This window comes from Amblyomma mixtum, chromosome 7 (assembly GCF_055824585.1).
Source record: "Amblyomma mixtum isolate Tamu chromosome 7, ASM5582458v1, whole genome shotgun sequence".
NCBI classification, from domain to species: domain Eukaryota; kingdom Metazoa; phylum Arthropoda; class Arachnida; order Ixodida; family Ixodidae; genus Amblyomma; species Amblyomma mixtum.
In genome coordinates this window covers 86426371-86447487 of record NC_143018.1, presented here as the reverse complement: position 1 = coordinate 86447487, position 21117 = coordinate 86426371, and the positions used below count along the sequence as shown (strand labels likewise).

General features: G+C 48.5%; 1 protein-coding gene across 1 annotated transcript in view; it reads right to left on the bottom strand.

Moving 5' to 3' along the window:
• Positions 1-13457, bottom strand: part of LOC149336715 (uncharacterized) — a 68352-nt gene extending 54895 nt beyond the window's left edge. The window contains exons 1-2 of the mRNA XM_089554220.1: positions 13321-13457; positions 9907-10058 (exon numbers count right to left, since the gene is read on the bottom strand). Coding sequence (XP_089410346.1) covers positions 9907-10058; positions 13321-13457 — 289 coding nt within the window. The remainder of the gene's footprint in view (positions 1-9906; positions 10059-13320) is intronic.
• Positions 13458-21117: the final 7660 nt, after the last annotated feature.

Below are 21117 nucleotides of genomic sequence, written 5' to 3'. Positions count from 1 at the left end.
AATTTAGCTCCCGTTGTCGGCAGTGTGGTGACGTCACGCCGAGACAGAGAGCCGACATCCGGGCACTGAATTCCCCTCATCCGGGCACTGAAACGAGAGCATCCGGGCACCGTACGAGATTTAACGAGACTCTCTAAGCTCTCCTACAGGACCGGCATACAGGCGCCGGTAGCTTCGCGCCGAACGGGTGGTGGCGTTCCTCCTTCCTTTACGGTGCGGTTCGGGTGTCCACCGAGATGACAGAGAACTACTGCGCCATTTCTTTTCCTCAAAAAGCGTTGCGTTCAAAGGGCAAGGCATCATGTCGAACGGGTGGTGGCGTTCCTCCTTCCTTTACGGTGCGGTTCGGGTGTCCACCGAGATGACAGAGAACTACTGCGCCATTTCCTTTCCTCAAAAAGCGTTGCGTTCAAAGGGCAAGGCATCATGTCGAACGGGTGGTGGCGTTCCTCCTTCTTTTACGGTGCGGTTCGGGTGTCCACCGAGATGACAGAGAACTACTGCGCCATTTCTTTTCCTCAAAAAGCGTTGCGTTCAAAGGGCAAGGCATCATGTCGAACGGGTGGTGGCGTTCCTCCTTCCTTTACGGTGCGGTTCGGGTGTCCACCGAGATGACAGAGAACTACTGCGCCATTTCTTTTCCTCAAAAAGCGTTGCGTTCAAAGGGCAAGGCATCATGTCGAACGGGTGGTGGCGTTCCTCCTTCCTTTACGGTGTGGTTTTGGTGTCCACCGAGATGACAGAGAACTACTGCGCCATTTCTTTTCCTCAAAAAGCATTGCGTTCAAAGGGCAAGGCATCATGTCGAACGGGTGGTGGCGTTCCTCCTTCCTTTACGGTGCGGTTCGGGTGTCCACCGAGATGACAGGGAATTACTGCGTCATTTCTTTTCCTCAAAAAGCCTTGCGTTCAAAGGGCAAGGCATCATGTCGAACGGGTGGTGGCGTTCCTCCTTCCTTTACGGTGCGGTTCGGGTGTCCACCGAGATGACAGGGAATTACTGCGTCATTTCTTTTCCTCAAAAAGCGTTGCATTCAAAGGGCAAGGCATCATGTCGAACGGGTGGGGGCGTTCCTCCTTCCTTTACGGTGTGGTTCGGGTGTCCACCGAGATGACAGAGAACTACTGCGCCATTTCTTTTCCTCAAAAAGCGTTGCGTTCAAAGGGCAAGGCATCATGTCGAACGGGTGGTGGCGTTCCTCCTTCCTTTACGGTGCGGTTCGGGTGTCCACCGAGATGACAGGGAATTACTGCGTCATTTCTTTTCCTCAAAAAGCGTTGCGTTCAAAGGGCAAGGCATCATGTCGAACGGGTGGTGGCGTTCCTCCTTCCTTTACGGTGTGGTTCGGGTGTCCACCGAGATGACAGAGAACTACTGCGCCATTTCTTTTCCTCAAAAAGCGTTGCGTTCAAAGGGCAAGGCATCATGTCGAACGGGTGGTGGCGTTCCTCCTTCCTTTACGGTGTGGTTCGGGTGTCCACCGAGATGACAGAGAACTACTGCGCCATTTCTTTTCCTCAAAAAGCGTTGCGTTCAAAGGGCAAGGCATCATGTCGAACGGGTGGTGGCGTTCCTCCTTCCTTTACGGTGCGGTTCGGGTGTCCACCGAGATGACAGGGAATTACTGCGTCATTTCTTTTCCTCAAAAAGCGTTGCGTTCAAAGGGCAAGGCATCATGTCGAACGGGTGGTGGCGTTCCTCCTTCCTTTACGGTGTGGTTCGGGTGTCCACCGAGATGACAGAGAACTACTGCGCCATTTCTTTTCCTCAAAAAGCGTTGCGTTCAAAGGGCAAGGCATCATGTCGAACGGGTGGTGGCGTTCCTCCTTCCTTTACGGTGCGGTTCGGGTGTCCACCGAGATGACAGGGAATTACTGCGTCATTTCTTTTCCTCAAAAAGCGTTGCGTTCAAAGAGCAAGGCATCATGTCGAACGGGTGGTGGCGTTCCTCCTTCCTTTACGGTGTGGTTCGGGTGTCCACCGAGATGACAGAGAACTACTGCGCCATTTCTTTTCCTCAAAAAGCGTTGCGTTCAAAGGGCAACACATCATGTCGAACGGGTGGTGGCGTTCCTCCTTCCTTTACGGTGCGGTTCGGGTGTCCACCGAGATGACAGGGAATTACTGCGTCATTTCTTTTCCTCAAAAAGCCTTGCGTTCAAAGGGCAAGGCATCATGTCGAACGGGTGGTGGCGTTCCTCCTTCCTTTACGGTGCGGTTCGGGTGTCCACCGAGATGACAGGGAATTACTGCGTCATTTCTTTTCCTCAAAAAGCGTTGCGTTCAAAGGGCAAGGCATCATGTCGAACGGGTGGTGGCGTTCCTCCTTCCTTTACGGTGCGGTTCGGGTGTCCACCGAGATGACAGGGAATTACTGCGTCATTTCTTTTCCTCAAAAAGCCTTGCGTTCAAAGGGCAAGGCATCGCGCCGAACGGGTGGTGGCTTTCCTCCCTTCCTATATCCACCGAGATGACGGAGAATTACTGCGTAATTTCCTTTCCTCAAAAAGCGTCGCGTTCAGAGTTCAAGGCATCACGCCGAACGGGTGGTGGCGTTCCGTGGACTGCCTGGCAGCGCTACAACACGCTGTCGCGTTCCACTCCTAAAGGCGAAGCTTAAGTCATCAATTAGCAGTTAATTAATTAGTTATTAATCAGTAATTAGTCACTAATTCGTTACTAATAAGTAATTTGTCATTACTTCGTCATCAATTATGTGTGACGTAATTTAGTGGTAACGTCACCAGAGTCACATAGGCAAAGTGGTGCGGAAAACGCTTTCGCCTCTACGTACTTTAGACAGTTTCGAACGCGTTGCATGTAGTACATTCTTGTCAGGCCTGCGTCTCGTCGTGTCCGCGTACGCTTCGTGTTATGCCCGTAAACATTTCATGCTTACTCTACTCTCGGTTACGGGAGAGGTAGAGATTTTTTTATTTTCTGTGTCTGCGTTTAACATCGGGCTTCGCAACTTTCGGCACGAGTCAGAAAATATCCTCAAACGAAATCACTCGGGCTTTTTGTAGTACGTTCCATGGAGAGGACACCCATAAATCAATCGAAATCAATACGTGTGTATTTCCATCACATGCTGTCATAAGCAGCCGCACATGAGATAACAATGCAGTGACAAGAAATTATAAGGATGACTGCAGCTCTCCCCAAAGCGAAATCGGAGCTCAGCTGTATCAGTTCCTAAGGCTCTGTAGGCCCATGTTTTGCTTTGCTGGGTCGTCGGTACGCCTGGTGAAGATATTGGTTCTACAGTAGTATTAGTTGAAGACGACGACGCTGTGCAATGCACAGCGCGAGATTGTGTTGCAGTTTAATACGAGGCGTGATGGGCCGCGGCGGTAGCCTCGTGCTCTCATGCAGTGGCCAGCGAAGCTGATTAGTTCGCTGCGCCGCGGGCCCGAACCCCAGTCGCGGCGATGTTTATTTTAATCAATTTATTTCTTCATTGCTTGGCCCAGTTACACCAACGGCGGCGACTCGGTTTTACCAACGAGCGGTGCTTAAGAGCTGTGCTATAAAATTTCTTAGCGGCTTTATGCAGGTACGGTAACAAGCGGGATCATACGGGATCATAAGCGAACGTTCGGGAACAACTAGATAACGAGACGAAGCGCTTGCCCGCACTCTCGTCCCGGTGAGTCACTATCAATTCACTTTTCTTGCTACGCGGGGATAAAGACGATAGTTATCGGGGAGAAGACCCTCGCCATGGCACCCTACGTCGCGGCTCCCGACGACGCAATTAAGGGCGTGGTATACAACGCCTATGATATCGGAACACCGGAAGAAGTCCGTCAAGGATTCATCAAACGCAACCCGGACATCGTAGTACTCAACGCCAGAAGAATTGGCAAGTCGAGATCTATTCTCATCACCTTTGGAGAGAAAAAGCTTCCCAGACAAGTCTTCTACTGGGGATCAGTGTTCATCGTCTACCCGTACCGAGAGCGGGTAGAGACCTGCTACAACTGCAGGAAGACGGGACACAGGACGGATGTGTGCTATAATCCATGGTTAAAGCGTTGCCGCAGATGCGGCGAAGACCATTCAGACCCACCGGAGCGAGAACTGCCGACATGCAAGCCCGAATGCATCGTATGCGGGGGGGCCACACAACACCGGCAGCCGGAATTGCAAGTATCGGCTGGCAAAGAAAGAACCTTATAAAGCCAAGAACGACCTGGGGCAACTTGACTCCGGACAACAACCAAGACCGAAGAGCAGGGACCACAGCGGCACCCGCCAAGGCCACTAGGGGAGAAGCAGATCGAGCTCCTTCCCACCATTACCGGGGACTGGAGGCGCCAGCTCGGGTCCTGACAGAGAAAGTAGCTCGAGCAGAGGAAGAGGCTCAAGCAAGAACAGAGGCGCGGGCAAAAAGGTGAGCTGGCCAGATAAGGCCTCTTCTTGGGAAACCGCTCGGGAGAAGGAACTGGTAGAGCAGCTCGCTAAGAGAGACAGAGAGCTAGACACCATAAAGAAGCAAATGGCGGAGCTAAGGAAACTCATTAGCGCTAACACAAAACAGCCGAAGTCGAAGAACCCACCTTTGCAACAATCACAAAACGCGAGTCAGGCGCACCCGCGTGACACATATGAAGGGGGAGACATTCAAAACGCATTGGATACAGACACCAGAGTCCCCTTGAAAAGACCTCTACCCAGAGGGGGAAACACAGACGACAGTTCTCCCAAAAAGGCGGCAGAAAGTCCTAACGAGGACGCATCGGCTAAAACCCACATCAAGGTTAGGTCGGACATGAACACACTATTGAAGCGGGTTGACGCTCAAGATGCTAGAATTGATGCCTTTACCGCTAGGGTAGACAAAATAGCAGAACGTGCTGACAATCTGACGGCGGAATTCGTCATGTTCAGGGAACGAACCATGGATTGCTTCCAGCAAATTCTGGAACAACTAGCAAACATAGAAGCCAGGCTTCCCCTGTTGCCGGCAACACCCTCCCCTCGCTGCAACCGCACCAGCAGCCTCTATAGGACATCATGCCCCCTCGCCAACAAATTAGAATCTGGCAGTGGAACTGCAGAGGCTTCCAGTCCAAAAGATGGAACCTGCAGGCATACATTCAAAAAAACATAACCACACCGGACGTAATCACGCTGCAGGAGGCAAGCGGCGTGGTCAAACTAAATGGCTACGCCGCGTACACCCCGCTAGAAGTCCAAAAAGAGCACAAACCCAAGTCGTTCACGGCCACGCTAGTGCAAAGAAATCTAACGGCAACACAACACGCACTCGAAAACACAAGCGAGGACTACGTGATGTTAGAAATAATCCTAAACAAAAAAGGGGACAACAGTCTCTTCATACTGAATATATACAACTCACCGAAAAACCGGGGCACGGGGCTGGCGGACCTATTACATAAAGCCATTAGACTATCTTATAAGAAGGGATTAGTAATCACGGGGGACTTCAACGTCCCGCATCCGGCATGGGGATATCGGACGGCCTCCCCTAAGGGAAACAAACTATGGACAGAAATCCAAAACTTAAGGCTCACGCTACTAAACAACCCGCAAGACCCCACGAGGATAGGCAATAGCGTCAGCGTAGACACGTCCCCAGACTTGACGCTAGGCAAAGACCTCGAGGGTGAAAGATGGTCAGACACAGGACACACCTTGGGTAGCGATCACTACATCATAGAGATTGAAACACAAACCAGGCCGATGAAGGGGAAGCTGCGCGAAACGAAGCTGACAGACTGGGACACACTCCGAAAAGTCCGGGACAGAACCGCTCCGAGGGAGATATCGGATCTAAATCAATGGGTTGAGACACTCAAAAGAGACGTAAACAGTCACACTAGACAGACCCCAACCACCGGACATGACATTACAGACTCGAGGCTTTCCCACATGTGGGAAGCCCACGAGAGCCTCTTGAAGAGGTGGAAAAAACAGAAACACAATAGAAGGCTAAAGAAGAGAATATCGACACTCGAAAAACAGATAGAAGACTACACAAACGAGCTTCAGCATCAACACTGGGGACAAATTTGCGATGAAATGAATGGAAAGCTATGGTGCAAGAACACGTGGCATCTTCTTCGCCACTTACTAGACCCAGGACATACAAAGTCGGCGGCACAAGGGCAGCTTAAACGATTGATTCACAAATACCAGGGAACAGCCACGGACCTAATAGAGGAACTGAAGAGCAGATACCTTAACACAGACAAAAGGGGTTCATCTCCAGCTTACCAAGGAGCAGAGAACACACAGCTAGATGAGGACATCTCGATAGCGGAGGTATGGAGAGCAATGAGTCAACTAAGAACCACGTCGGCAGCGGGGGCAGATGGGGTAACCAACAAAATGCTATGGAACCTAGATCTAGTCTCGGTCACGGCAGTCACAGATTACCTAAACGAGATATGGAAACGAGGTAGTCTACCTTCACAATGGAAACATGCCAAAGTAATCTTCATTCCAGAAACCGGGAAGAAACTTGAAGTAGGCAACCTCAGGCCGACATCGCTAACGTCCTGCCTGGGGAAGCTGACGGAACATGTCATATTAAACAGACTCCAGGAATACGCAGAGGAACCGGAGGTATTTCCTGAAACGTTGCTAGGCTTCAGGAGCAAGTTGTCCACGCAGGACGTCATGTTCCAGCTCAAAGCAGACATCATAGACCCGCCCAACAAAGGGGGCGCCAAAACTATACTGGGCCTAGACCTACATAAAGCCTTCGATAACGTCAAACACGAGGTCATACTAACTAATCTGGCGGAGATTGCCCCTGGAAAGCGGACCTACGATTACGTAAGGGACTTTCTAACCGGCAGAACCGCAGAAATAAATCTAGGAGACATCCAGTCAGAAACTATTAAGCTGGGAGACAAGGGAACTCCGCAGGGCTCAGTGCTCTCTCCTTTCTTATTCAACCTGGCGTTGAAGAACCTACCGCCGCTATTGAAGACTGTCGAAGGTATAAACCATACGCTATATGCGGATGACATAACAATATGGACGCATACAGGAAACGATGGGGAAATAGAACAAAATCTCCAACACGCGATCGATATTGTCCAGGAATACGCGGAATGGGCAGGATTAAAATGCTCGCCAAGCAAATCCGAACTTGTGGTTATCCGGGGGGCTAGCAAACGCGATACCAACGCAGGAGACATTCACGTACTGGTAAATGAGACTCCGGTAGCCAGAGTTGACAAAATCAGGGTCCTAGGACTTATAATACAGGACAATAGAAAGAACACAGAGACAATAAACAGGCTTAAGTCCACAATTAACATGACAACCAGACACATAAGGCGAATAGCTAACAAAAGACGGGGAGTCAAAGAGAAAGATCTCTGCCGAATGGTTCAGGCTTTCGTGATAAGCAGAATAGTTTACGCCGTTCCCTACCTCAAGCTAGGGCTGGCGGAACAGAACAAAATAGATGGGATAATAAGGCAGGCATATAAAGCAGCATTGGGGCTGCCCCACTGCACTCCTACGGAAAGACTTCTCAAACTGGGGATCTACAACACCACCACGGAACTATGCGAGGCACATATATTTGCGCAATTAAGGAGGCTTGTGACCTCACCCCCGGGGAGAAAGATCCTGAGCAACCTAGGATTACATGATAGAATTCCGGAAAGAAACGCGCAGGCAAAATTACAGACCAAAGTTAGAAAATTACTCACTATTAAACCACTTCCAAAAAACATGCACCCTGCTTTTCACGAAGGCAGGAGGAGAGCCAGAGCAAAGGCCCTTGAAGCCAAGCTCGAAGGCTCGGAATACACAACCTATGTAGACGCGGTGGAATACGAAGGAGGCGACTCCTTTTTGGTCGTGGCCGTGAACGACTCGGGTGAAACATTAACGGCCGGTTCGGTCAAAACAAAAAACTCAGGGACAGCGGAGGAGGCGGCTATCGCCATGGCAATGGCGAGCACCAAAGCAGTCACAATAATTAGCGACTCCAAGGTGGCTATCAACAATTTTGCGCGGGGTATGATCTCCCAGGAGGCAGAACGAATATTAAGACATAAAGACTGGGACCAAAGAGAGGTGGAACTAATATGGGTGACGGCACACTTGGGGAACAGGGGAAACGAGTTGGCTCACAGTATAGCTCGAGGTTATGTCAGCCGAGCAGGGAGCCGGGTTGAGTCCCCAAATTTCACGAGAGATGCATTCATATCATTTCACGAATACACCAATCAGTTTAAACTGGAAAGGAGGATCTATCCGCCACCAGACAAAAAGCTCGACAAAAGCCAGGAGGTAGCGTGGCGTCGGCTCGAGACGCGAGCCTTCTTTAGCCCGTCGAGACTAGCACACATGTATCCAACACAATACAACGCTACTTGCAAACAATGCGGCGAGATAGCCTGATATGACCACATTTGATGGAGCTGCAAAAAGGCGCCGCCACCGGCGGACCTACTACCAGTCCCTTCTCTAGAGCAGTGGGAGGCTATACTGGCCAGCTCAGACCCGTTGACGCAAGTCCGGGCCACTGAGTGGGCTCACAAGGTCGCCAAGAGCCATGGGCTCGAAGCCACCTAGTATAATGCCCACTAGGGCTCAGTGCTGACAATAAAGGTTTTCCAATCCAATCGAATTGCAGTATGGCGCCACGGACAGTTGCTCGTCATAGCTTTGTCATTTCGGGATCGGTTCTCGGTGACCGTACATTAATTTCCATGCGAACATACTGAGCTAATAAATAATGTTACTAGTCTGCCTATCGTATGAAGAAGTTTCAATTTTCTCGGTTGACATACGGCCCGAACATAGGTGCACGTTCAGATGTTTTTGTAGCTGCTCGGTGCGACGGAGAGTTGTTCGTCATAGCTCTGTCATTTCATGACCGGTTCTCCGTGACCGTACATTAGTTTCATTTGAAAAATAATGAGCTATCAAATCATCTTGCAGTTCTTTGACTGTAGTTTGACAAACCTATAATTTTAAGAGATCACTTGTGGTACAAAGATACGTTCGGATCTAAATTAAAAAAAAAAACAGACACACAGTGACAAGTAGACACACCTGATGAGGTATACATGGGTACATGACCCGGTAACTGTTTGCAAATGGATCCCATGTACTTTGTGATGTATTGCGTTAACTTGTTCCTGCTGTGTCGGTTTTTCTTTGTTGCACTGCAGTTCTTCATTCTTGAAATAGTTGTCATCCTCCTTAATCTAAAACATTCACAGGGATGCTTTGCTGCATCTCATGGGTCAACTTAAGCAGCCTCATGAAGGTTTCTCGAGTTTTCGGAGCAAGTATATCTGCATTATTATGAAAGAGCCGTATCGGTCCAATAAATAAATCTCCAGACATCATCTTCATCAGTTGCATGCTTCTGTCTCGCATGCTCATACCCACCAGCTTTTACCACTAACCTACCCCGAGATTTTCCTACACGATACACGCTTCTTTTAGGAGAGGTGGGAAGCTCCATCTACTGCACTCCGCCCAAACGTTACGGCCGCTGCCAGCCCTTGTGTCTTGTGCTTTGGGTATGTCTCCCACCTTCCGTCTAATCTTCAACCTGATAAACCTATCTGCTTAATTCCCTGAGCCGGAACTCGGAAATTTAATTCTTGTCTCTTTCACTTTTTCAACGTGCGTATTCCGTAGATTGAATTTCTCGCAGCATTATTTAAATACCTTCAGCAATTGCTGTACTGAGAACATAACTCCATTAAACTGTGCGCCTGCGTAATCGCATGAGGGTGTTCTTTTTGTTTTTCCTCTCGCAATCACTGCCGCTAAAAGTGTGCATGAGTAGGCTGTTGGAAAGAGCTTCGATCGAATAATTCAAAAGAAGGCTGTCCACGATTTTCTTGGCGCAAGTTAAACACTGCGACTAAGGAGCCCATGTTTGGCAGCTTTACCTTGCGCGGTGCCGATCTCCCCTACGGGGTTCGCCAGCTTGTGGGCGGCGGACGGCGACAATCCGACCGGGAGGGATACGGCGCGGCCCAGCAACGTGGTCGAGGTGTTCACTGCCTCCACGTCCACAAGAATCCGCGGTCTGAAGCGGAACCTGCAGGCCACAGTTTTTAAGAAAATATTTGTATACAGTGGGTAGCTTAGAGAAAAATTTCTTGTACATCACATGACTTGTTCTGCTATCTTTCGGAGAATTTTCAGATAATATTTCTCTTGATATTGCCTATTTACAGTGCTCATAACCGTAGATCAGAGATCAATGTGTTGTATGTTACGTGCCATAAACTCTCGATGCTCACATGGTAATTCTATTAATGCTTTCAGTCCCGAGAAGCTGTCAGTGAGGTCATTTCTTTGATTGAAACCATCCCGACTAATCTCTTAGAGCATGGGCTTCTTTGAACATTTACTGCCACTGAAACACACTATTAAAATTCCCTCGTTCTCCCGTACCCCCTGTCGCTTCCTCATTCGACTTCTTTAAAATAACATACACCGTGTTACCTTTACCGTTACTAAAGTACCCGAAGTCCGCCCACCGCCGGTGAGCACGCGCTGATTGGTCCCCATGAGGCCATGGCGCCCACAAAGCGATTTGCGCATGCGCAGTATGCTTTATTTGTTCTGCATATCTTTTGAGCCTATTAATGAGGACGTCAGTGCATGTTAAAGATCCAGAGGTGTTCGAAATTAATCCGGAGTTCTCGACTACGGCACTTCTTTCTCTCTTTCTTCTTTCACTCCCACCTTCCTCCCTTCCCTTGCAGCAGAGTTCCGGTGTCCACCTAGATATGAGACAATTCCTTTGCTGAAAAACAAATTTAAATTTTCTAGTACGTATATTTTAAAAAGACAAGATGAAATGCACTGGGAACTTGTAGCACTATTTGTACCACTCTTACGATAATTATGCCATTTATGCAACTTGCTTATCACGCTCAGTTCTGCAAGTGTAGGTTTTAAACCTTGTCTCGTGGGCTAGTTCAGCAACCTCTTGTTCCGTCGCTATTATGAATATAAAGTGTGTATTTAGGACTTCCAATACTAAACAGCGATGTTTGAAAAATATTTGCACCATTGATTCTTTTATGTGAGCAAAGCTAGATTAACACAATTCTGCTTTAGCCCATTGCTCTTGAGTGCCTGACGACAGCTCCCATAGACAGAATAAGTCTCTTAGAATTTGGCACTACGGTGGTGAAGAGCAATAGGTGGGCCTGTTGGTGCGTTAAAACCTTGAAATTCAGGGCACACACCAGGCGAGTATTCAGGAAAAACAGAACGGCAATTGACTACCTAAACATTGTGTTGGTATCTCGCACTCTGTGATCTTTCTTTGTGCTTGTCTCGTAACGCGCTCAACGTCGAATTGTTCGAACATTTTTCCCCGCCGAGCAACGCGAAGACTACTACAAAACGTTTGGTTTTTATGCGTTGCATATTGCAATCACTCAGTTCAGCCCTTGGGCGCGGCCGGGCAGCCACCAAACCACGTGACGTGACGTCACGACAGCCGGAGGATAAGCTGGGCCCCAACTCGCACGGTCACGCGCGGCAGCAGCCACCACCTGGCTCCCGCTCCTCCCGCTAGGGGCGCTGCGCCGGCGCGTGACGTCAGGGAGGAAAAGCTGCTGAGAAAATCGAGTGCCGCCAAGCAATACCTCGCGCAAAAAGACCGCGCAATATGCAACGCATTCTTGGCTTAACCGAGCTAAGCCTGGGCATCTTTTTTTTTCATGATGACGTCATTTTTTTGTTCGCCATTCACTTTGAAGGTGGCACTGGCTCCAAAAAACTCGCTATGTTTTGAACCCATGGGCTTCTACGCAAGCTACACTGGTACTCAACACTTACATTGAAATGGACCTGAAGTCGAGCACACGCAATGGATACCGCTATTGGCTACTCCCACGAGCCATTTTCGTACAATGGGCGAAATTTGCGACTTACGGCGTCGGAATCTTCCCTTGATGGCACCGCGCAGCATGCACCAGCGAATTATCTCCTCATGTGTTTTAAGTGATGTTTCAAGTTTGCATCCTTCATTTTCTGCTGTTTCGTTTTCTGTACGCCTCAACTCTGAATACCTGTACTCGTCTTTCATTCGGTATTCTAACACTACGTACCGTGATTATGCTTTCGATTTCACAGATGCCAGCCAGCTGTCATCAGACGTCTGCGGAGAATGCCGGTATCAAGGGCTGTTTCGGCGCACTGAGTATAGTGTTCTCCTACTTGGATCTCAATGGGCATTATATAAGCGACCAGCGGGCACGCCAAGATTGGACGTCCTAGAGTGTAATATGAATACCGCTCACATCGGCACAAAGCACAAACCTTTGGCGGAAGGGAAGTCATTGTTGCCTCAGGATTTGGGGTGGACGTACGGAAATAATCTGTACCTTTTCGGATCGCTCCATTTATATAAAACATGGAAATCGCGAAGTTGCTTTCATAATTTATCCTTGAACGAATCTTGGGATGAGTGTAGGGTGGCCGTGCGGAGACCCTGGGGTGTGCCCCGAATTCCTCTTATAATAAAGTTTCTCTCTCTCTCTCTCGACTTGACCATGCTCCTTCTTCGTGACTACGGAGGGGTCGCCAGTGAGGCAGCCTTGAGAAAGATCTACTTTCCTAGATACACTTTAGTTTTCAACACGGATTTGCACACCGGGCGTCGCTAAAATGATTTTACTTTTACTAGTACTTTCAGCGTTGGGCTCGCGTAACCAAACAGCACCGCGCCCTTAACTGCACTGTTGTTTTTCGATGGCCCTACTCGCAGCAGGCTACAACGTGGCATCACCTGCTCTCCCTCTCGGGAGAGGAGGTGATGCCTCGGGGTCACGGTGTAAGAATAGTATTCTTGCACCGTGCTCGGGGTATATACCGGTGCGCTTCGGCTCGGCTGAACACTCTCGCCATGGATAAAGCTAAGGAGAGGGCAAGAAGACAGACGGAGGCGAGGAAGACGCAACGTGCTTTCCCATTCACCGCCGCGGTGGCTCAGTGGTTATGGTGCTCGGCTGCTGACCCGAAAGACGCGGGTTCGATCCCGGCCGCGGCGGCTGAATTTCTATGGAGGAGAAATTCTAGAGGCCCGTGTACTGTGCGATGTCAGTGCACGTTAAAGAACCCCAGGCGGTCGAAATTTCCGGAGCCCTCCACTACGGCGTCTCTCATAGCCTCAGTCGCTTTGGGAAGTTAAACCCCATCAACCAACCAGACCAACCACTTTCCCATTCCTTTAGGTCAAACAGAGTTAAACCACAGCCTATTTTTTTTTCTCAAATACTTGAATTTCGAGTTTGGGACTAGCAGTTGCCGAGTCTGTGTGAATGAATAGAAGAGCAGACCTTTTGAACGCCTGCGTGTTTTCTCTCAGTGTCTGGCCTTGACCGGATCCCGTTGAGATGTAAGTCCTAGCGCCTTCGTCCAGCTTGGCCTCCCCGAGGCGCTGGATGTCCGACAAGGTGGCCGCCATAGACTGCATTGCTAACGAAGAGCGAAAGTTTTCTTCGATTTGGCCTTTTCGAGCACTAGCTGTACTACTCGTGTTATACTCAAGGTTGTGTGAGTATGCAACACAAGGTCAAGTTCTAAAAATGGCGGCCAACGTGGTTAGCGTTTGCATAAACAAAATTTTCGTACCACCTTACCAACATGGCCGCCATAATACGTAACCACACAAGTGCCCATATACTACAATACCTTCGTTTCCTTATAAATACCCTAGTGTGCAAACAGCCGAATTGGACCACTAAGTGGTACCATTGGTACACAGATTGTGAACCATCTAATTGGCGTAGAATATTCAGAGTAGTATAAAACAATTCAGCGGGTTATGGAGTATACAAGTGCTAGTTGAACCAAAACATAGCCTAATATAGGGATTCGTACCGACGACCTGCGCTTTCCAAAATTATAATTTATTCGATCTTCATAAGTCCATTACGATCAATCTACTTGACGTGGACATTCAAAGTGGTGTCAAACGATTTGTCTTCTAATGCTGTATACGTTGGTATCGAAATGGTTCGTGCAGAACAAAAAGATAAAACACAGCTAAAGCTCGATCATACGCTGCCGCAGCGTCCGGTAATTTTTCTCGGCATAACACCCTCATGTCATCATTGTTTTATACCCTTATCTACATCTAGATTTTATTCGTGCGAGTGTGATCATTCCTCTCAGGCAAAAAAAAAACAGATGTCATCATGCGATTGGTGTCTTAGGATACCGTTGCGAGGTAAAGAGTAACAATTCTGCAGAAATAGCTGCACAGCTCCTTTTTTGGATGCGTCGATCCCGGGGGGTCGGTGATCATGACTTTTGCGTGCTGAGCACGGGGTACTCCGATCTAATCCCGACCCTCGAAGCCACATATCAGTGGAGAGGAGGCGAAGTGAAAACTACATCCGCTTTACCGGGAGATGTCTGAGCACATTAAAGGCCTGGTGGCCGTAATTAATCAGGAGCCCTTCACTATGACGGCTCTTTTTTTTCAGCTTTTTTTCTTCTGTCCTTCTTTTCTTCACCTACAACGAGGTTCTGGGATCCACCCGGCGCGCAGTTACTGTGGCTTCCCTTTTCTCGCAGACAATTATAATTCAAAACAAACAACTTTTTTATGAAGGGTCGCTGCAAAAAAAAAAAACGATTGCTGTCGGAATAGCAGGCTGCCTAAATCTGAGTTTACCTGTGAAATACGAATAAAAGTTACCTCAAGAGGCATTTAACAAAAAATTAGGGGCAGAACATGACGCCTTATTTCGTTGTGATTTGATTGCAAGATTCTAATCTGTCGTTTAGTCTTCATGATAATGGTAATCATTGTTAATATGAGTGTGCCCAACAACTTTGTCTTCCTGAATGATTAGTTGGGCCATATAGATACGCACCTTTATTCATTTGTTCGAATTTTTACAGCTCCCTACAAATATATGGCTTGCCCATTCTTCATAGAACATTTCCTCAACAAATTGAACGAATTTTCCCTAAAATGCCTCGGTACACGAGGTGTTTGAGATCAAAAAATAAATTTGTCCTCTGCGTAACTTTAGCTTCTAGGCCCAATATATTGGGCAGGAACGAAATCTTTAATAGATCACCGGAAAATCTATCAGTTTAGATAATATTCCTGGGTAAACACAAAATGTAATTACAACTGGAAGGCAAATAAACTTGAAGACTGGGGCCACTTTAACTTTGTTTTCAGTCATCACGACTTACCACTGCAAATGGCGTTATTTGCCGAATAATTGCAGTCACAGATTAGTATATTAATTGCGGAAATTTCTCGTCTATTTTTGATTTCCCCAGTCAAGAAATGTACGCTTAGTTTAGTGAAGAAGGGGCACAGGTCGAGGTTCTCGTGTGAACGCTTGTTCAGCCTGCGCAATCTGCAACTTGCGAAATGTAAAAACCGCACATGTATCGGGAGATTCGCAAACTTTACACACAAATCCTTCACTGAATTGTCCTTGTCGGCCAGACTACGACTTGGAATGAAGGCAGAAGAGTGGGAAAATAGAATTAAGAAGTGCTTGGGACTGGGCTAGTTGGAACATCTTTTCATAAATACTACGCTGCTTAGTTGTACACGGACAAAGAAACTGGGCAAACGCTGCGGTTAAGCGCAATTAAGCGCTGAGCTAAGCGCTGAGTTAAGCGCTGACTTAAGCGCTGACTTAAGCGCTGAGGTTAAGCGCAATTATTGCGCTTAAACTCAGCGTTTGTCCAGTTTCTTTTTCCGTGTACAACTAAGCAGCGCAGCATTTATGGGAAAATAGAAGTTAAACTAAAAGAATACAGGAGCAGATGGTTAGAAACCCAACTGTTGAAGTTTGGAACAAAGCAGGAATAGACACTCTTTACTTACACATGCTGCTCGATTAGAGAGTACTGTACATCTGTGGGCTTTTCTGCATCACCCGAGTGCAAAATGCTGTAATAGCAAAATATAACAAAAACATCTATCGTTATCGTTAAGAGACCTGCGTCTCTTTCGCTGACGACACCCACGCACACACACACACGCTCGCACGCACACACGCACGCACACACACACGCACACATACACGCGCACGCAAGCACACACGACAGACACACACAAAAACTGATTCTGCGAATACCTCAGCCCCATCTCTGCAGCACATGCCTTTGGTTTGCAAGTCAAGGTTTTTCAGGCGAATACACGGATAGACATGACAGGACGGGCGCTGTCTGTCATTTTATGTCTATCTGTGTATTCGTCTGAAAAGTGAGCGCTGTTTAAATTTGAAGAAAAGAAAATGCATCACCAACTAGCCCCGCAACGTGTTTTACTAAGCCAAAGCAGCGCATATGAGCAGCTGGCTTTGTTCTCTTTGCAAGCAGTGCAGCAGAATGTATCTATTCCGAATGCGTTGTTAATGAAGCAAGCTGATCGTTTCCAGCGGTACATGAGGGTCACTGACTGAACCACGTCGACACGTGCGCTTTTCAGAGCACCTGGATGAATTTCCTTTGATTGAAATTTAAACAGCGTTATCTTTTCAGACGAATACACAGATAGATATGACAGGACGGGCGCTGTCTGTCATTTTATGTCTATCTGTGTATTCGTCTGAAAAGTTAGCGCTGTTTAAATTTGAAGAAAAGAAAATGCATCACCAACTAGCCCCGCAACGTGTTTTACTAAGCTGGATGAATGTTTGTACTTTCGTTCCACTTTGCGAATTAGCACCCGCTCAGCTTTAGCTGTAAGCTTGTTCAGCCGCTAAACTCGTCATGGACGGATGTGGTAATGGAACATTTCACAAAGTGCACTGTGCATGTTACCCGCCGCGGTGGCTCAGTGGTTAAGGCGCTCGTTACCTGGCAGTATTACCCGGGTTCGAACGCTACTGCGGCGGCTGCGTTCTGATGGAGGTGAAGCAAAAAAGGCGCCCGTGTGCTGTACGATGTCAGTGCACGTTACAGATCCCCAAGGTCGCTGCAATTATTCCGGAGACCTCCACTACGGCATATTGGCACCCCGCAAAGGGCGGTGTTATCACTCTTCCTCTTCAACCTCACCCTCATAACCTTGGCTAAGGCTCTCAGCCGCATCCCGCACTTAGGACACACACTTTGCGCGGACGATATAATGGTTTGGACTATATACGGCTCGGATGGCGACATAGAATCGACCCTTCACGAAGCAGCCACAGCTATAGGTACTCACGCGGCAAGAATTGGGCTTGAATTCTCCGCCACAAAATCAGCAGTGCTCATAATCCTGCCGCGGCGCGTCCCTACCTCCCCCATCACGATTTACCTGCATGACACTCCCATACCGCAAACACCTACCCTTCTCATTCTTGGCTTACATTTTCAGGACACGGGGAAAACAACCTTACATGGAAAGCACTAAAACAGTCCACTTACTCCGTCACCCATCTTCTTAGAAGGGTTTCCCATTTATGAGCCGGTCTAGACGAAGCAGACAATCTCAAGGTGCTGCATGCCTTTGTGCTTAGTCGCATTCTTTACGCCACTCCTTATCTGAACCTCTCCTGTGCGGATAAAGATACGATCAATGCTCTAATCAGCATGGCTACCAAAGCAGCGCTCAACTTTCCAAAGAGCACTAGCACGGACAGGCTCTTTAAATGAGGAATGCACAACACTATACAAGAACTTATAGATGAGCATCACCACACACAGTACCGTCGTGTGGCTGGCACGGAAACAGGATGATATATACTCAATTCTCTAACAATTCGCATGCCCGCACACGCTCCAGACTTCATCTCTCTCCCTCGCGCTTGTCCTCAAACCCCTTCCTAAGAATGTCCCCCCTGAATACCATCAATCCCGCCGAGTCGCGCGAGCCACAGCTCTCCGTAAAGAATATGACACACGAAATGATGCGCGCTGAGTGGACGGCGCGTGTGGTCCAGACAGTTCAGTAGCTTTGGCTTACCACCCAGCAGCCCCCCCCCCCCTGTGCTCCGGAAGAAGCAGAGGAAGCAGCTATAGCAATAGCCATCGCCCAAAACAATGCGGCTTATCTAGTTAGCGATTCCAAAACAGACATTCTTAACTTCTCCCGCGGACGCGTCCATCCCCTCGCGTGGAAGATACTGAGAATGTGCACCCTGAATTCCGATAGGCGTATTGATCTCGTGTGGGCGCCGGCTCACTCTGGCGATCTCAGAAATGAGGCCGCCGATAACATAGCCCGAGGACTTATTTGCCGGGCAAATGGCGACCTCAGCCGTGATATCTCGAGGGAGCGGGCACACACGTTCTCAGAAATGACAACAAGCATGCCTTGCCCGTCGACTCTACCATGCTCCTGATCCCCCGCCTATCCCACTCCCAAGAAATCCTCTGGAGGCGACTCCAGACCCGAACTCTTCCTACCCCTCAGCGTCTATCCTACTTCCGCCATGTTTCCCCAGAGTGCACTCTCTGCGGAGAATCGCACGCCACCCTGGACACCATTCTCTTCGGCTGCCCTGTCGATCCTCCCCCGCAGGGACAGCCCGCCATCGGTACATGGGAGGAATGGGAGGCCCTCCTTGAGTCGCAGGACCCGGACGCGCAACTTCGCTGTGTGAACCGGGGTGCCAGTGCCATTGCCCTACGTGGCCTGGACACATGCATATAATGTAAGGGCTGTGCGATGGCCCTGGCACCTTGAATGGTCCAAACTCGCTTGCCTAATAAATTTTTCATCCATCCATCTACTACGGCACCTCTTTCTTCCTTCCTTCTTTCACTCCCTGCTTTATCCCTTGGCTTACGGCGTGACTCTGGTGCCCACCGAGGTATGTGAGACAGTTACTGCGTAATTTTTTTCCCCGAAACGAATTTCAGGCGAAAGCCTATAATGGCTCATACTGTCATCCGTTAGCAGAGGGTGTCACATCTTTGACAGCGTATAACTCGTGTTAACTCGGGATCTAAAAAAGATAGGAAATGGTTGCTTCATATAGAGAAGGAAATGAACCTAGAAGGCCCGTTTGATGACTGTAGAGTAATTAGTTAGGTGCTTCGACAGAGGGAGGTCAGGAAGGGATTTCGCGTGAGCACGATGGTTATTAAATCTAATTTGGAATGAATTCTCGGTTTGACCAATGTATTACATTTGACACGTGCCACACTCAAGCATGTACGCAACTTTGCTGCTGTCACAATTCAAATTTCCACGAATTGAGTGTTCGAAGTTGGAATGTGTGCTTTGAGCTAGAATTGTTGTCTGTATGTGCTTAAAAACTTTACACGGATTCTTTCCGCAAGGTAGGCAGCCTGTATACTTTCGTTTGAATCGATATGAAGCGATGTTCCTCCTTTTACTTATATATATATATATATAGGTTACGAGAGCATGAAGTGCCTGACTGCTTAAAAGTATGTAGCAAAGTATACGCATCGTTAAAGGAAACGTTTATTTCACTCGACGTTTCGATCGAAGGCCCGATCTTTTTCAAGAGTGATTTGTCTTCGCTGGTGTTTCCCCTTTTATAGGGGTTGGCACAGACCAGGTGAGCGAGAAACGGATAGCGAGTCCAGAAATAAGTAGATCCGTTTCTCGCTCACCTGTTCTGTGACCGACCCTATAAAAGGGAATATACCAGAGAAGAAAATAAATGTTGAAAAAGACTGGTCCTCTGACGCACGCACGCACGCACGCACGCACGCACGCACGCACACACACACACACACACACACACACACACACACACACACACACACACACACGCGCGCACGCACGCACGCACGCACGCACGCACATTGCTCAAGGCGCATCAGAATCATTCTTTCCATGATTATTTCCTTGCAGCTGGCTAAAGCTATTGGCCTGTATCATGCGAGTTGAAGCGGGGATTTCTCTGGTTTTAATAGTGGTATCATGCGACTGGATTTTCACTTGGGACGAACAAAAAAGTCTTGCCATGAATGTCTGTAAATGGTTGAGTAGCTCTGTTCGCGCGCCGTGGCCAAGGTGGCACAGTGCAGCATAGACGATGCCACCTGGTATCCCTGGTGAAGACGAACGCTTACTTACCACAAGCGCAGCATCGAGTTCCTGTCGTTAGAAGACAACATCCGTCGCTGATTCCCGTAATGCAGGAGGAACACGCTGGGAACTCGAGGTATTTATTGCACCCGCATTTTACTAAGTCTAGTGAGTTGCTACTTCGATCTGGTGACGAGCTGATGCGGAGAAAGGTCTGTCTTTGTTGTGGAAGCGTTCGAAGCACCCGCACCATCCGCCAAACGAGAAGACATGGGCTATCGAGGATGCAGAGATTGACGGATGGACTTCCTGCGCTAGTCCGCGGTTGTCGCGCCTCTCTCAGATCCCTTAAGCATTTGATCCGTCTATATCGTCTTTGTTGACGGCGCCGAATGGGAGGTTTGAATTAGAGAAAAACTAGCGCCCTCTCATAGCCTCAGTTGCTTTGGGACGTTAAACCCTATTAAACCAAACCAAACCAAACCAAACCATACACACCACAAGAGAACAACGAAGACGAGACACAAACGATTGTATCTCGTCTTCGTTGTTCTCTTCTGGTGTTCATGGTTTGGCGCTAGTTTTCCTCTAATTGAAGTATCCAACATGTAGCCGAAAAAGAGGTGTTAATACGAATTGCACGTACGTCGTCCAATTCTATATCGAACTCAGTACGGGTTCTAGTTGACATAACGTAGCCTCTTGCAGCCTTCATTGCATTTGCTATGGTGTCCTCCAAACTATTAGCGAGGGTGTATTTGAACGTCTCCTCCATATATGAGTAACATGCAGTCCAGCCGATGTGCGCGGATTTAGCTCGGCCGGACGCCTCAAGTCCAGCAATCTCGAGGTCAGTGGGCATGTGGTCACTCTAATGGCTCTCCACATCACCAAACCACCGAACACTCGGTGCAGTGTCAGCGAAACTAACATCAGGTTCAGGCACCTGCTGTAGGTGCAGCCTCAATAGGTATCAGGCTAGCGTCATTCATTACACAAAGTTCATTTTCTGAAGCAAAATTAGGTGCTATTCCTTCCTCTGGCGTTAATTGTAGGACTTCCCCATAGAAGGAGGTGGGCTTTGAAATCGCTACTAGCAATGCAAGGAGCCTGATTTGACTCCATGGTGGCTTCAGCCTCTCTCAGTCCAGCTGAGAGGAGG